Source organism: Mirounga leonina, unplaced genomic scaffold, assembly GCF_011800145.1.
Source record: "Mirounga leonina isolate KUSES-001 unplaced genomic scaffold, KU_Mleo_1.0 Mir_165, whole genome shotgun sequence".
NCBI lineage: Eukaryota > Metazoa > Chordata > Mammalia > Carnivora > Phocidae > Mirounga > Mirounga leonina.
This window is the reverse complement of record NW_023270415.1, coordinates 8,888,642-8,905,428: the sequence shown is the minus strand read 5'-3', so window position 1 is coordinate 8,905,428 and position 16,787 is coordinate 8,888,642. Positions and strand designations below refer to the sequence as shown.

At 37.7% G+C, this 16,787-nt stretch overlaps 1 protein-coding gene across 3 annotated transcripts in view; it reads right to left on the bottom strand.

Annotated features, from left to right (window-relative positions):
* Positions 1-1,476: 1,476 nt before the first annotated feature.
* TGS1 (trimethylguanosine synthase 1) overlaps positions 1,477-16,787 on the bottom strand; it is a 39,210-nt gene continuing 23,899 nt past the window's right edge. For 2 of the 3 annotated variants that reach the window (XM_035011167.1, XM_035011168.1), the window contains exons 11-14: positions 14,052-14,268; positions 13,083-13,161; positions 4,773-4,805; positions 1,477-2,179 (exon numbers count right to left, since the gene is read on the bottom strand). In XM_035011167.1, the coding sequence (XP_034867058.1) occupies positions 2,057-2,179; positions 4,773-4,805; positions 13,083-13,161; positions 14,052-14,268 (452 nt within the window). In that variant the 3' untranslated portion in view covers positions 1,477-2,056. The remainder of the gene's footprint in view (positions 2,180-4,772; positions 4,806-13,082; positions 13,162-14,051; positions 14,269-16,787) is intronic. The other variant, XM_035011169.1, reaches the window with a different exon arrangement.

Genomic DNA, 16,787 nt, shown 5'->3' with positions numbered 1-16,787 from the left:
GATGACGGAGTATAAAAACAAAGAACCCTGACAGATTTTGATGTTGCAAATCAATAAAAAATTAACCCTTCATGACTGGCTCTATTGCTTCTATAGTGCAGGACAATTGGGCACACATTGTAAAGTTTCAAGAGACAGAAGTTAGCACTGTTTCTCCATTCTCCAACAAAGTTGTTTTTATGTAAGTTATTCTTTCCAGCACTTACTGGAAATTCCCCCAATTTATTTCAATTCCCCCAGCTCCATCCCAGCCCAAACCATGTTTTGTTTAATGTTTAACATGCTCACATTATGAAAAGATAAAGGTCCCAGATCCCTGATAGCCAGAGTCCTGTGTCCCTGTAGAATTAACTGAACACACATAATTTTAGATGAATAATTAAGCAACACACATTCTTCCTTTGTCATTTTAATAGAAAAAGAATATAAATCCCAATGTTACAAAATATATTTCATATTGTTTTTGTAATTGAAATTAAAAAAAAAACCCACCAACTTTATAAAATAAAAGGATGTAAGCAAATTCCAAATGGAGCAAAGACATAAAAACAGTAAAATTCTAGAAAAAAACTTGGACAAATGTATGTGTATTCTGGGAATGGAAAAGATCTTTCTTTCTTTTTTTTTTTTTTTTAAGATTTTATTTATTTATTCATGAGAGAGAGAGAGACAGGCAGAGGGAGAAGCAGGCTCCCAAGGAGCAGGGAGCCCGATGCGGGACTCGATCCCAGGACCCTGCGATCATGACCTGAGCCGAAGGCAGACGCTTAACCATCTGAGCCACCCAGGCGCCCGAAAAAGATCTTTCAAAAAACCATAAACCCAGAAGCAACAGAGAAAAAGACTGATTGATAAGTCTGACTACATAAAAACTTAAAAACTTATTTATGGCAAATAAAAAGTCACAAAACAAGCAAAGGCCAATAACAAACTGGAAAAATGTATTTGCAACATCTACTGAAGCCAAAGGGCTCTTTAATTTATGAAGAATTCATGCATATTAATAAGAAAAGGTAGTAATCCAAAAGAAAAACTGATGAAAGATAGGAACAGTCAGTTTAAAAGGGGAAAACTATTTTAAGACCAATGTATATGAAAATATGCTCAAATCTCATTCATACTTGAGGAGTACAAACAGTAAGATACCATTTTTCTGACACGTGAGATAACAAAATTAAAATGCCTGATGATGCCCACAATAGTTGATAGTTGCAAAAACTGAAAACAGCCGAAGTGTCCATCAGCAGGGGACTGGTTAAATTAATTATAGTGTATGGAATACAAGATAGCCATGAAAAGGTATGAGGTAGATCTCTGTGTATGTAAGGACAAGGAAAGGTCTTCAAGATATATTTGTAAAATGTACATAGTTTAAAAAAAGATTAAGTAAAAAAAAGGAAGGAGTATTGAACAGTGCATGAATGAGAGGAAAAAAGTATATTAAAGTATACTGCAATTCCTTTTCTGTCTTCTAAAGGAATTATAAAATACTGTTGGCTGTAGTTATCTTTAGGTAAATGAATAAAGGGTAGGGCCAGGGTGGGAGAGTTTTACTTTTTATTTTGTACCCTTCTGTACTGTTTTATGTTTCTACCCTTAAGGGTTTAACATTATTTCAGCAGGGTCAAATGGGCAGATAGACTATGGCTCATTCATTGTTTTCTTTTATCTCTATGTTAGAAAAAACACAGTAATTGTTTTTTACACACACTTAACACACAAAGATGTTAAACCAAAACATATGCAATTATAAAAAAAAACCAGAAACACACACATACACATATACACATTGTCTGACAGTAAGCACAGGGGAAAACCTACCTTTTCCATTTCAGTTACTTACTATCCTAATGTATAATGTACAGAGTTAATATTATCCAAAGATGTCAAAGTACTTCATTAATATTCCTTAATCTACTTAATGTAAGTTTCCATTTCATATGGTGATATAAGATCGTGGGTACAAAATATTAGTGAATATAGAAAGAAATCCCAAGGGTCTCATCTGAATAATGTTCTGACCACACATGAACTTTGTCCTTGTACCACCTCACAGTTATGAGTCAGAGGCTGATCTTCGAATCAGGTCCCCAAAATAAGCAGTGATTGTCTTCAATTTATTATTAAGAAAGTTTTGTTCAATTTCCACTTGCCCTCCAGGCCCAGCTAAGGACGCCACCTAAAAAAAGGAATGGAAGAAAGTCACACATAACATAAACATGATTTCAAAATAAGTATTTTCTTTATATGCTTTATCAAATAATAAGACTGGGTTTTCATTTAAGTTTTTCAAAATAATGAGGCACCTCAAATGTTCACTGTTACTTTCTAGGCAGGCAAGCAAGTATTTATGCAGTATTTGGTGGTGGAAATACTTGTTTCCAATAATATGGTAAGACCATTATGCTACGTTATTTGTACAGGGCCTAATCTCTCCAATGCCAGAAGCTAAAGAACTCAGAGGAAGAGAAAATGAACATATTCTTCCCAAATATCAAGAGTAGGATGCTTTACCAACTAAGCCACCCAGGGGCCCCAAGACATGTAGTTTCTGTAATTCATTCTGTGATCATAATTGGCAAAACTGTTTATTTTGTGAAGAGAGGCGCTGTTGGTTTAATTTGGTTTGGAGGTTGAGAAATCTAATCTCAGTGGTATTACACAGGCCACACCAGCATCTGGCTGAAGGGAAGATTTATTGTGCATCACCAATGAGTATGCTTTAAAAAAGCATTTCAACTTCCTCTTAGAAAAAAGTCACAGATACAGAAATAGGGAAGAAACCACAGGTCATTCTAAAAGAAGCGGTCCCACTAAACCAGTAGCAATGTCAATGTCAATATCAACCCCCATCTCCAAGAGGGACACAAAGCGATGGCTGTGTTTTCCTCAGTAGGAATAGCTGACAACTGGAGTCAAACACAGGATCTGTCATAATGATAAAAAGCACACGTGTATCCACTATTCACTAATAAGCAATATATTAACGTAAAATTTTAGAAATTAAAAGTATTCAACTAGTCTCAGAGTGGCAATTATAGGAATAATTGTTTTATTTTCTATTTTGGTACCTTTATGCCAGCTTGATTTTTTTTTTTCCTTTTTTTAAGTAGCTCTACACCCAATGTAGGGCTTGAACTCACGACCCCGAGACCAAGAGTCACGCTCCACCACCTGAGCCAGCCAGGTGCCCCTGCCAGTCTGATTTTTCATAAGGAAGGGTAAAATGGAAAATATTGTCTTTACCAATAAAAGGCATTCTGACTGGTACATCTACAATATAATTATTTCACAGTAATTTTTCTAGGAGTTAGATATAACTCAGGTGAAGTATTTCTCCTGTTCCTTTAAATAGTGATTTACTTAGAGGAAGCGACATTGGCAGCAAAAGCTGAAGTTTTCTCTGGGGGAATAGTGTTGGTTGGGGAGGAGAGAAGAGAGCAGATTAAGAGAACCAAGCAGAGCTGAAACCATAGCAAAAATCTGTTAGGATAGGTCTAGCAGAAAACCAAAAGCAAAGTCAGAGGCAAACTTTAATACCAGTTCAACCATCAATTTAGAAAGATCTGAAAAACAGGAATACTACCTATTTCCCTCAATAGTGTATTTTGTGAGCCATAAAGAGAATAATTTTAAAAAAATCTGAGAAGGTGGGGTACTTTCTTTTCCCTTTCTCCCACCTTTTAGAGGGTTGCCTGGACTTGGGTGCTTTGGATAAAGGAGTGGAGATGTCCTCTTCAATGTGTGGGGGTTTTTCCAGGTCTGTTGCAAAATAGTTAATGAATTATTATTTTATTCAACAACTATTTACTGAGCGCTTAGAGGTTTTTGTCCCAGGCAGTGGAGTGCAGCAAAAACAAAATAATCTCTGCCTTCATGAAGGCTGGGAGAGTCAGATGACAGACAAATAAAACATGTGTGCACCATTCCTGATATTGGAGGAAAAGGTGAATCTATATCAAAATACAATGAGAAAACTTGTTTCTATTCAGTGTTTAGAGAGAAAATAAAAAAAAAAACAAAACTTAGTATGTTACTTTCACATGTTCTAATTAAAAACAATTTCTAACTTTAGCCTTTTTGTACTTTTAAAGGTTAGCATTATGGAATTGAAAAGACTATAAGGTTATGTAGTTTAAATCAGTAATGCTTTGCTTCAATCAAATGGCCAAATTAAGGCCATTAACTTCCAACTGTCTTTATTTTTCACTAGTAGGTATAACTGGCAAAATGTTATTTGATTCCTTCCCCTTTCTTAAAGTTTAATAAATTGAGAGAGAGGAGGAGGAAAAGAGGGGGTGAGACAGGGGAAGGAGAGAAAAACATAGGTAGATAAATAGATAAAGGTTAACAACGGCTCTGGATTACACGCTATGTTTTTGGCATATTACCCAAGTATACTAACAAGATTTACCAAAAGAAATCCCAATTATTTTGGATTGGCACTAGAACTAAGGCTGGAACTCTCATCAACTAGATTTTATAATAGTTGTTCCTTGGGGACTGGGAAAGGAGAAACGGGTAACTATTATTTTTACTAAAAGGGATAACTTTAGTAAAAATGAAAGGCATTGAAGATTTAAGAGCCAACTAAACATTCAAAAGTGCATTTCTTTCTTTCTTTTTAAAAGTAAATTCTACACCCAACATGGGATTTGAACTCATGACCGACCCTGAGATCAAGAGTCGCACGCTCTACTGACTGAGAGCCAGCCAGGCACCCCTGCATTTTTTTCAAAAGCAAACTGATTTGAAGTAAAAATGTATGGTACCTGAATGAGAGACAATAACCACCAAACTGGAACCTAATGGAAAAACATGTAATCAATATCAAGGACAGGAACACTTTATTGTAAGAAAGATACAGAAAAATTAGAGCACTGAAAAACAGTCCTATTACTACATTGGAGAAGTGGTTATATCGCAATATGCAAAAACTTGCTTAGACACAAATTACATCAGGTGAAAATGAAGAGTATTTTTTATGGGGTCTATGGATTTCTGCCAATTAGGGACTGGAGTAGCAAGCACCTGAACGATTATTGGCTGTGATTAGAAACGAGTGTCCAACAGGCAAGTACCTTATCTACAGTTCCTTTCGCCTTCATGTTCCTTTTCTGACATCCAACTAATAATTACACACAAGTCAAAGTAAGCTGGATAAAGTATTTCTGATGAACAGGTTCTCCGGGAGATAAAAGGATATATTTTTTATCAGTAGAAAACCAGGCAACACTCAAAACTTATACTTATTAAGATTAGTTCTATTTATCTGCACATGGTAAACAGAAATGAGATTTTTATGTGTAAGTGAATGAATCTTGGGCGCCTGGGTGGCTCAGTCGTTAAGCGTCTGCCTTCAGCTCAGGTCATGATCCCAGGGTCCTGGGATCAAGCCCTGCATCGGGCTCCCTGCTCAGCGGGAAGCCTGCTTCTCTCTCTCCCACTCCCTCTGCTTGTGTTCCCTCTCTCACTGTCTCTGTCAAATAAATAAATAAAATCTTTAAAAAAAAATTTTTTTTTAAGTGAATGAATCTTGTTTTTTGTGCTAATAGTTTTTCAGATAATTTGAATGCTACCTCAGGCTCTCAGGTATCATTTCCTGTTTCCTTTTTTCCAAATATTTACTTGTTGATTAAAAGAAGTATGATTTTTAAAAGCCACCATTATCAACAGGGCGGCAGTGGGGATATGTCAAAAAAAATTCTCCTGGGCATTAAAAGTTTACCTGCATTAGTCTCTTAGGAGAAGGCTACCAAAAATCAGTTCACTAAGCTTTACTTCTTACCTGTTCTCAGAGCTGGAATCTGGAAACTGGAAACATGAAGACTGTTCTTAAATTTAACTAGTTACATAAAGCACAACAGACCAGAGAATCAGGAAGTCCCCAGCTGTTAGCACAGGACTTGTTCGTAGCACTATGTGTGGTATCCTTCTATTTATCTACATCATTTACTGAAAAAATTTACCCAAAGGGACGAAGAAAATATAAGCTTATGTTCAGAAGCATTTGTGCCTTTCCAATTCCACTTACGAGGCCAGGTGCACAGCCCCTGTGGAGAATGAGAATATACAGAGTACAAGAACGAACAACACTGCGCTATTGTCCAACAGCAAACTTCACAAGGGAAAAGCCAGCTAATAAACGTGAGAAGCTGGTCAACTATGTCCTTAACTGCAACGCATGTACTAAGCGGTAGGTTTTGCTAGGAACAGAGGTGGTCTGCGAACCTGGGTACCAGTTACTAGATGAGATAAGAGAATACCTGTGGCAGACAAAGCTCAGCAGCAAGTGCCTTCTAGTTTGTGGTGAATTTTTAGCTTTCTTTTGCTTTTCTCACCAATCAAGAATGGAACAGAACTGATTCAGCAGAAATTCTTCATAATTCCTTTTGCTTCTCTTGTCACCTCAACTTCTATTCACTGCTCCCAATTTCAGGGTGGGCTAACTCAGTGATAAGAGATGGATCTGTTCCTTTTGGTAATGAATCCCTTATCAGTGGGAGACCGTAAGGCACTGCCATTGTGAAAGAGAATGACCAGGCACATCACTGAACTCCCCTTTTCACTCTTCTGTAACTTTAGGCTGGTTTATAACCTGACTTGTCTACTCTAGCTGCTGTGATAATCCAATGAAATGTGCTGGGAGGTCCCAAACTCTTAAGTATGCCATTCAGACAAGAAACATTTATTGAACATTTATAATTAAAAATTATTTGTCTTGTGGGTGCCTGGGTGGCTCAGTCGTTAAGCGTCTGCCTTCGGCTCAGGTCATGATCCCAGGGTCCTGGGATCGAGTCCCACATCGGGCTCCCTGCTCAGCGGGAAGCCTGCTTCTCCCTCTCCCACTCCCCCTGCTTGTGTACCTGCTCTCGCTATGTCTCTCTCTGTCAAATAAATAAATAAAAAATCTTTAAAAAAAAATTATTTGTCTTGTATACAGATGCAGGGTACTGGTCCTTTGTAGGATGAATGTACTTTTGAGTGTTCGGAGTCTGGTTATTTTCAGGTTCAACAGTTTTAGAGTTTACTATTCCTACATGTACCAGAAGTCCAATCCAGTTCTTGGTCCACCTGCTATTCTCTCCTTCTTCTGGTATCTACACATGGACTAAGGGTCCTCCACTTTTGGGATGACTTTGTCGTACTTACCATGTGGACAGAGTTTTGGCTATCTGATAGTGCTGCCCTTAGACCAGATTTCTACTATGGAAATTTCATTTAGAAGAATTTGACACAAATTTCTTATCACTCTTAATATTTAGAAACCAGTAAGCCTGGAATAAACTTTTCATTTATTAAATAACTAGATATTACAATAGCTTATAATTAATATTTGCAAAGAAATTAGTGGTAAATTTTTCTTGTACTCAGCTAAAAACAAATGCTAATGAACTGAATTTAATTATATTTAAAATATTTTTCCAAATAACAATATTTCCTAATAGTTTCCATATTGATAAATAGCTTTAATTATTCAATTGCATAGTTGTATTCTTCTATGTGGTTTTGGAAATGTTACCTATAAATAAGTCCTCCTTTCCTTCCCTTCTCCTTCCCTGCCTGGCTACCTACCTAATGAAATAAGTTATGAGAAGTGTGATGACTGCTCTAATTAGGGGAACCTGCCCCTTCTCAGATATGACGTACTGGTTTCAGTGGGAACTTCAAGAACTCTGCCCACCAGAAAGAGGAGCCCTCTTGATTAAATCTCACAATTTCTATACTTAAGGATACAACTTAAACAATTGCAGGTTAAGTTTTACCTGGTATTAGGTCAATTTGCAAGTACTTTCCTGTTTTATCAGGAAATAAAATAGGTGGGGCTTGGCCTACTTGTTACTATGATGTCTGTGTGGGGTAAGTCACAGAAGGTGGAGCATGTCTACTAGACAAGTGCCAGGAGTTACATGATATAGGGCCACCTCCCAATTCACTTTTCAACACAGTTCTTAGGGATGTTGCTCAGTGTTGCCCTGCTTTCTATACTGGTTTAAACAAATTACAAAGGAAAGAGTTTTAAGTTAATTTGACCTGAAAAGCATAAATGCTATCACTTTTCTGACTCCAAATATTTTAAGAGAGAAGGATAAGGAGGTGCTGGGTCACACCAAGCCCCAGCCACTCCTCCCTGCATTCCAGTATCTGCCTAGGAGACAGGGCTCCTTCTGGTTTGAGCTTCCACCCACAGGGACGTCATACAAACATTCTGCTCTGCTCAGAGACCTCTATCCATACTGTGTATATTTACTTTTTAAAACAGAAGTTTTCCATATTTGGAATGCCTGGTGGATCCAAAGCTAGTATTGGCTGCAATTGTATGACTGTTAAAGGAAAGAAATGAAAGAAAACACAGCAAGAAACACGCATCCAGTAGATAAATATATATACCCTGGGCCCTCTGAACTGAAGCTAATCAGTTCCAAAGGTTCACTTGTGATTTCCCTCCAAAGAGCCTAGCACAAAAAGACTTCCTAAATTAGTTAGTTGTTGAGTTGGATAGTTGAGAGTTTGGGTAACAAGGGAATATGTGTCCTGGAGTAACCCCCACACAGAAAAAGGGAGTAAAAGACTGAGATAATAGGGGACCTAGAAAAATATTTTACTAGATACAGAAAACAATTGGCCTCATCTCCCACGTGGAGAGACTACAGGACAAGCTGTATCTGTATTGGGCCCACATTCAGTTCAGTTACCCCAAATATAAATATTCTCCAGAGTATAAACCTTCCTGGATGAGAAATTAACTGTTCTTTATAGACATTTCTATGGGAAAAATGCAGCCCGAGCTTCAAAAAGCCAACTCATAAACTCGAGGAACCCAGCCCATTTGTAAGTTCAGGTCGCTGTGACATTCTAAATGTTCCTTAACAAAAAAACTGACTTCTCTGTAACGCTGCTCTCATTCTTGCAGTTCTGCGTTTTCTCTCATTCTAAAAATCCTACATATGGATAGATTTTCTTCATTTTAAAAAGAAAAGCTGACTTCCTTCTGTAATTTGATCCCAATACCAAACAATATAATGTACTTGAAATCTCATTTCCTTTTTGACTTTTATTATTCTTCAGTGTCATTACTCCCTCTACAGGTAGAAGATGTAAAATCACCAACCTTGATTCTAGTAGGTTTTTGAAGTAAACCAAAAACACAAGTTAAAGAAAAAAGTTAACTTCCTCCTTGGGCAAGTGTTAATTTAACTAGAAAAAATGTACTCATTGTAACTTTTGCAATAAGTAGGAAATTTCCTATTGTCATTCAAGTATCCAAGTCAGCCCATCTAATATTTAATACAAGGATCATATAACCTCTTATGAGACTAGTTATAGAGCATAATATTTACATGGGCAAATAAGAATTATGGAATCAACAGGCTCAACCTTATCTGGAGTCTAGGATGCAGATCAGAGTCACATAAGTAGCAGGTATGGCTTAATATCAAATTTGATATAAAAAATAAAAGATAGTAAAAAGGCAACCCATGGAATGGGGAAAAATATGGGCAAAGCATATACTGACAAGGGATTAATACCCAGAATATATGTATGTGAATAGACGGTCAACATCACTAGTAATCAGGGAAATGCAAATCAAAACTACAATAAGATACCATTTCATACCCATTAGGATGGCTATTATTACAAAACAACAACCAACAAAAAACAAATGTTAGCGAGAATGTGGAGAAACTGCGAATGTGGAGAAACTGCAACTCTTAAAGAACTGCCAGTAGGAATGTAAAATGGTTCAGCTGCCATGGAGAACAGTATGGTGGGTCCTCAAGAAACTAAGCAGAATTACTCTATGATTCAGCAGTTTCGCTTCTGGCTATATACCCAAAAGAACTGAAAGCAGGAATAGACACTGTGCGCCCATAGCAGCATTATTCACATCAGCCAGAAGGTGAAAATAACCCAAAATGTCCACGGATGAATGGATAAACAAAAGGTAGCATATACATACTCAGCTTTAAAAAGGAAGGAAATTCTGACACATGTTCAAACATGGATGAACTTTTAGGGTATTACACTCAGTGAAAAAAGCTAGATAAAAAAGGACAAATGCTGTAAGATTCTACTTATTTGGGGTTCCTAGAATAGTCAAATTCATGGAGACCGTGGAATGGCGGTGGCCAGGTAATGGGGAGTCAGTGTTTAAAAGTATAGAGTTTCAAAGTAGAGAGTTTCAGCATGGGAAGATGAAGAAGTTCTGAGAAGGATGGTGGGGATGCTTGCACAACAATGTGAATGTATGTAATGCCACTAAACTGCATGTTTTGTTAGGTGTCTCTTACCACAATTAAAAAAAAAGCCACTCAGGCAATTCCAATTAGCAGCCAAAGCTGAGAGCCAGTGTCCCAAAGACCAAGGAAATAAGCCAAGATCGGGAGAGTGCGACAAACTGATACAAGAATATGTCCTTTCAAGCGAGTATATGTTTCTGATAAGAGAAAGAGAAAAATATATTATCTGGGATTCTATCATTTCATAAATATAAAACCTTCTATTCTATCCTCTAGAGAAAAGATGTCATCTTTCCATACTGGCCCTCTTCAAAGTGTTAGTAACATTTACATTCTTCTCACAAAAACTTTGTAACAGGATCTTCAAAGTCACATACACGGGACTTTATTGAGAGTTTATGGGCTAGAGGTACTGAGTATCCACATACTCATTTATGCCTCAGAACTGTCGCCAGACAGCTAGTAAGTGGCAGGGCTGAGACTCAACTAGGTCTGTTAGACTCTTAATATCTCTCTCTCTCTCGTTTTGAGCCCATTAACTGAACATTATTCACATATGCTCACTTTCATATCATTGGTGCTCTTGCCACCTTCTCAACTCCTATAATCGAAGCTTCTTTAAAGTCCAGTTTACGTTCGAGATCATTAGAGCCTTTCCTGAGGTCATCACAATGAGAGAGCCAGATATTTAATCTCCACCTTTTTAATGAGAAGGTTGCATTGTTACTTACGTCCTCATGACCAAAGCCCTAGGAAGATGCTGACACAACAGAGGGAAACCAAACAAAAGAAACCTCTGGAGACCCAGGATGGTCTGAATGTGTGTGTGCAGGATGAAGGGGAGTGCCTCTGCCTAGGGCAGGAGGGAAGTGCTTGTGCTTGTGAGAAGCTAAGACAGGAAGAAAGAAAACAAGAACTTAGAAATTCTGCTCTCAGGGCGCCTGAGTGGCTCAGTTGGTGAAGCGGCCAACTCTTGATTTCGGCTCAGGTCATGATCTCAGGGTCGTGAGACTGAGTCCCGCATCAGGTTCTGCACTCAGACAGGAGTCTGCTTGAGATTCTCTCTCTCTCTCCCCCTGCTTGTGTTCTCTCTCTAAAATAAATTAAAAAAAAAATAAAAGAAATTCTGCTCTTGGTGCTCCCTCTCAATCACCCTGCATTTGGTATATGCTGCCTCACTTACAAAAACTGGGAACGCTGGTCTATGTTCAGGAGCAAAGGTAGGGCAGTCTGAAAAGAAATCCTGCTGTGAAGAGCTGAGAGCAACAGGTGGGAACTAATCCCTGATATCCACTGTCTCACTCTTCCTTCTCCACACCAGTGAGCTGATGAATGACGGTAGAAGATTAAAGCGTACAGCCTTTAAATCTGCTTTTGTCCAGCTCCTCCTCAAAGGTGAGGAGTTGTGTCCTGAGACACCTGTAGTCTTGTGGGACCTGGGCTGGCAACCCCACAGCTTACCTACTTTCATCCCTTGAGGTTATCACTGGGGCTAACACAGACTGCAGCAGTGGTTCTCAACCCAGGCTGCACATTAGAATGATCTGGCACCTTTAAAAAACTGGTTAGATCAATTTCTGAGGTGGGACTCAGTTACAGTTTTTACAAGGGTCCCCAGGGACCCTAAACACAGCCTGTCTCCTTCTGCATTACTTGAGAATAGCCAATACACAGTAAGACAAGATATTTGAGGACAAGTATTTCATGGAAGAAAAACAAAATGGATTCTAAATTATATGAAATTCAGAAAGGATAGACCAGATTAGGAATTTAAACTTCTTAAAATAACAGTAAGAGATTTAGAGTGTAAAAGAAGAAAACAAAAAACAGTACAGAGATATTAAGTCTAAAGAATATAATAGTTGAACTAAAAAACACAATAGATGAGATAGATAATAGAACACATATACCTGAAGGAGCAACTAGTTGGAAGACCAGATCTCCCAGAAGAAAAAGGAAGAGAAAAAGCACCAGGAAATACAGTTATGAAAGACTAATGTCCACATAAGTGATGCCCCAGAAAAAGGAATAAAAGCGGTGAGAAATTTAGTTCAATAGATAACGAGAGAGAATTTCTTCAGAACAAGATGAAAAAGGTCAGAACGACAGGGTCAGCTCTCAGTATCAAATAGGAGAGAAAGAAAAACCTCGGAGCTAGTAACACTACAGTAAAATTTAAAATATAAAAAGACAAAAGATTTTCAACAGAATGCTTATTACACATTAGATATGCAGTGTTTATAGAAAGCAAATCAACAAAAACATGAAGACATCATCGAATCTTTATGAGGCAGTTATACCAAATCCAATTCTACGAGAAAAAAATAACATTATTAAATAAGTGTTTATGGGAAGAATGGCATAAGGACATTTAACTCATTCAACTATTAGTCAAGTGTCCTATATCCCAAGACTATAGTTAAAATTGCTTCTGGCCAAATTAAAGTTTTATCTGTCTGTATATTTCTATTTAGGCTCCTCTTTCGAGGAATACCTAAAACCTCTACTCCCAAGATAGGTCTCAATAAAGACAGATCTTGGCTAGTTTAGGCATGTGCATTTGAAACACAACATACTACCCTTTCCATGTTATCCTTTCAGAACATATAATTAAAAGCCCAAAGAGCTCTAATTTATGTATATGTCCTCCAGGAGTTGTGGAGATGAAGTGGATGAAACAGGCATGGATTTAATTGCCAAACACCTCCAGTTTTCTAGTAATAGTCAAAAAGCCAGAGACTTCTCATAAATACGTTCTCAAAGGAAGGCCTTGTATCTTTTTTCTGCGCATTTTTTTAAGTTATGCCGGAGGCTCATAGAAGTTCTTTACTAGTGGCTTACCTGGTCAATATCAGCATTTCTTGGAAGAAAATAAACAATATTATTAGTGATCTTCCGGGAAAGCCTGAAGATTTCAAAGGTGGACAACAGTTAAGGAACGATAACAAAAACAGCAGTTAATTTCTGATCAGAGATAGGTTCTTATGTCATAACCCAAATGTATTTTGATATGTAACTAAGAGACACACATTTAGATCCTCTAATGGAACCTAAAAGAGAATTAAGTAGCAGATTTTGTAATTCAGATGGGTCAGAGATTGGAAGTTAAGCCTATTCATTCGTTTATCCTTGTGGAAAGCAGCCAAGAGTCAGAAATACACTTTCTCTTTCTGCCATTTCCTAATTATGAAAATAGAACAGGAAAGCATAATACTACCTATTTCCAGTAAAGAATAAAGACAAGTAAATCTGGTCGTTGTGGATTACATTCTAAATTTTAATTAGCAATTTAGAAACATGCTTCCTGTTAGAGTCAAACAGATGATTCCTCTGGGGAGGAGAGATAAAGAAAGGGACAAATAATAAAAACTATTCTTTATGAAAGAAGGGTTAGCTTCAGTATCTTGGAAGAGTGACAGGAAACATTTGAAGATGCAAAGAGAATTAGCACAAGCCAGTGTAAGCTGAAGAAAAGTTAAGGGATGGTCACCTAGAGTCTACGGACAGGTCTTGAGGAAACTCCCAATTTCCAAGACAATAATTTCAAGCAATTAATATTTCCTAATTCTTGTTTTCTAATGATAAAATTGGACAGTACCCGAAGGAAATATGACTTCACATCTGCCATTCCTCTTGGAAATCAACCACTACTTAATTTTTACATACTGGCTTTTTATGTAAAATAAACTGGAATCCCACTTCACTAATCCCTCTATGAAACACACACACACAACACACACAGTCACTCACATGCACACCTTTCTCTCCATAACCACTGTTTGAGTAAACTCTCAGCCTTCCAAAGGATATCCATCAGGAGACATCATGGTCCTGATGTCAAAGGTCTCCGCAGTAGCATAGTCTGGTCCTCCCCAAGGGGGGCTAAGAAACACAACATCAGCCTTTAAATGTGAAGCCAGCAGGAGGAAATCTCCACAGATGAATTCTATCTTGTCTGCTACTCCATAAACTTCTGCATTATTGCGAGCAAGATCAATCTTCACAGGATCAATATCAATGGCAATCACTAAAAGTGGGAAAAGAAGAGTCAATGACACTGACCTATAGAACAGTTCATCTTCTGAGCAATCTGATTTTTTTCTCGGTCTAAGAACTTTTTTTTTCTTAAAGATTTTATTTATTTGACAGAGAGAGACACAGCAAGAGAGGGAACACAAGCAGGGGGAGTGGGAGAGGGAACACAAGCAGGGGGAGTGGGAGAGGGAGAAGCGATGCGGGGCTCGATCCCAGGACCCTGGATCATGACCTGAGCCAAAGGCAGACGCTTAACAACTGAGCCACCCAGGCGCCCCGGTATAAGAACTTAAAGACTAAGGAAGTTTGGCACATATACCAGAGATAAAGACCTTAACTAAAAATTTTAATCTAAATTAGAAAGATTCACTTGTGTAGTACCAAGAAAATGTGACTGAAGGACCTGGCTTTCAAAGCTGTGTCACTCAGCTTTTCCAGAGTAAGTAGTGACAGTTGCCACATAGTATCTACTGAGAGTTGAACACATGCTCAGCACTTGCTCTGAACAGCCTGAGCAGCAAACACTTGGAAAGGTCACTGACTACATGTCAAGCCTGTAACACTAGGATTTCAGAAACGACCGATTTCCTAAAATGAGATGCAGCCTCCAAAGAAAGACAAATTTGACAACTTCTACAGAAAAGCAAATTAAAACACATTTTGACAAACCCATATAGCCAGCTTATGAAGAAGAAATGTAAAAACATCTGCCGATAATGTTTAATGAGACATCTTAGGAAGAGGGAACCGACAACGTTATGTTTTCATCGAATGGGTTTTCATTTAATTTATTGCAATTTCATAATTAGCAATGCAAACATAAGTTAATTTTAGCTCACTCCTATCTGGCACTCAATAACTCAAATGCACCTGTATGTGCACCAGTGTGCTGGTGGCAATATTTTATATTTGGAAGGGCTAAATGGAACCCTGATGCATACACCATGGTTGTCATGGAAACATAGTTGTTTTCTAGAAAATGACGTTTTTAAAAATTTGTTAACTTTTGAGAAATAATGCACTAAATAAATCACTTGAACAATGAATATACGCTCCAATTACATGTTGAAATCATGCGTTTACAATGCTATTTTTTCTGTTCTAAGTAAACTAACATTCGTAAGAGAAAAGATGAAAATGTCCTTTTTAGCTATTCAATCTGCTCCATTTGTAGTACAGAGACAGATGGAAAGATATGCTGACAACACTAGAAACTCAATAGGAAAATGATTTTCAACATCAAATATATTCAGTCAATCCTCCTGTTTTCATCTTTATTTCTCTTACAGGCTGCTTTGTTTTTAGGCCTAACAGAATGTAAACACTCAGTCTATCATGTAAATGAAATGCTGGCAAATGCTGGATGACATTATACAGAACTGCACTGTCCAGTAATGGTAGCCACTAGCCATACGTGGTTATTATCTTTAAACTGATTAAAATGAAATAAAGAATTTAGATCCTCAGTCGCACTGCCACATTTTTTAAAGACTTATTTATTAATTTGAGAGAGAGTATGCGTCTGTACCCATGAGCCGGGGGAGGGGGAGAGGGAGAGGGAAAGAGAATTCTCAAGCAGATTCTCCACTGAGCGTGGAGCCTGACACAGGGCTCTATCCCAGGACCCCGAGATCATGGCCTGAGCTGAAATCAAGAGTTGGCTGCTTAACCCACTGAGCTACCCAGACACCCCCACACTGCCAAATTTCAAATGCCCAAAAGCCACATGTGGCTAGTGGCTATCATACTGGACAGTGCAGATACACAACATTTCCATCATCACAGAAAATTCTACTGGATAGCAGTAACACTGAAGTACACAGAAAGGGAAAAAAATCTTTAACATCGAAGTGCAAAACTTTGTGGATTCTCTAACCATTCAGTTGAGCATATGCCTAGACAACAATTGGGTCTGGGAGAACATGACAGAAGTAGCCTTCCTTTAGCTTTGGACCCACATTAGATATTTTTCTTTACCAAATGTGTACTAAGCTACAGAAAGCCTTGGCAAGAGACCTATATTCATAGAAATATAAATCTACAATATGGATGGTTTCCATAATATTTTGAAAAAATTTCCAAATCTATTTGCTACTGTATCATAGGGCAGATATTTTAATTGTCATGTTACGATACAATGTCAAAATGAAGACAAATTTGAAAAATTTTGAGGAAAAAATCATTTTCATGCAATAAACACTGATTTGAGCTCACAGGACTGGCTAATCTGGCAAGCGCAGAGAACTTTGAGAGTAAATAATGAATTTACGGAAAACAGGAAAATAAGTCCTATTCCAGTTATGTGAAGACAACTTTCATTCAGGCTATTAGGAGACCATATAAGGTGAGAAGCGTCATGCCCTAGGGCATGATTTAATAGGGGTTACATACAGTTCATCAACATGGGTCTGGGTCTTCAATGTTAAGTTTTCCTTCACCATTTTCTAGCTTCTATATTATGCTTCCAGAATCATACTTTCCTAGTTAATATTAAAAACTTTATATAAATTA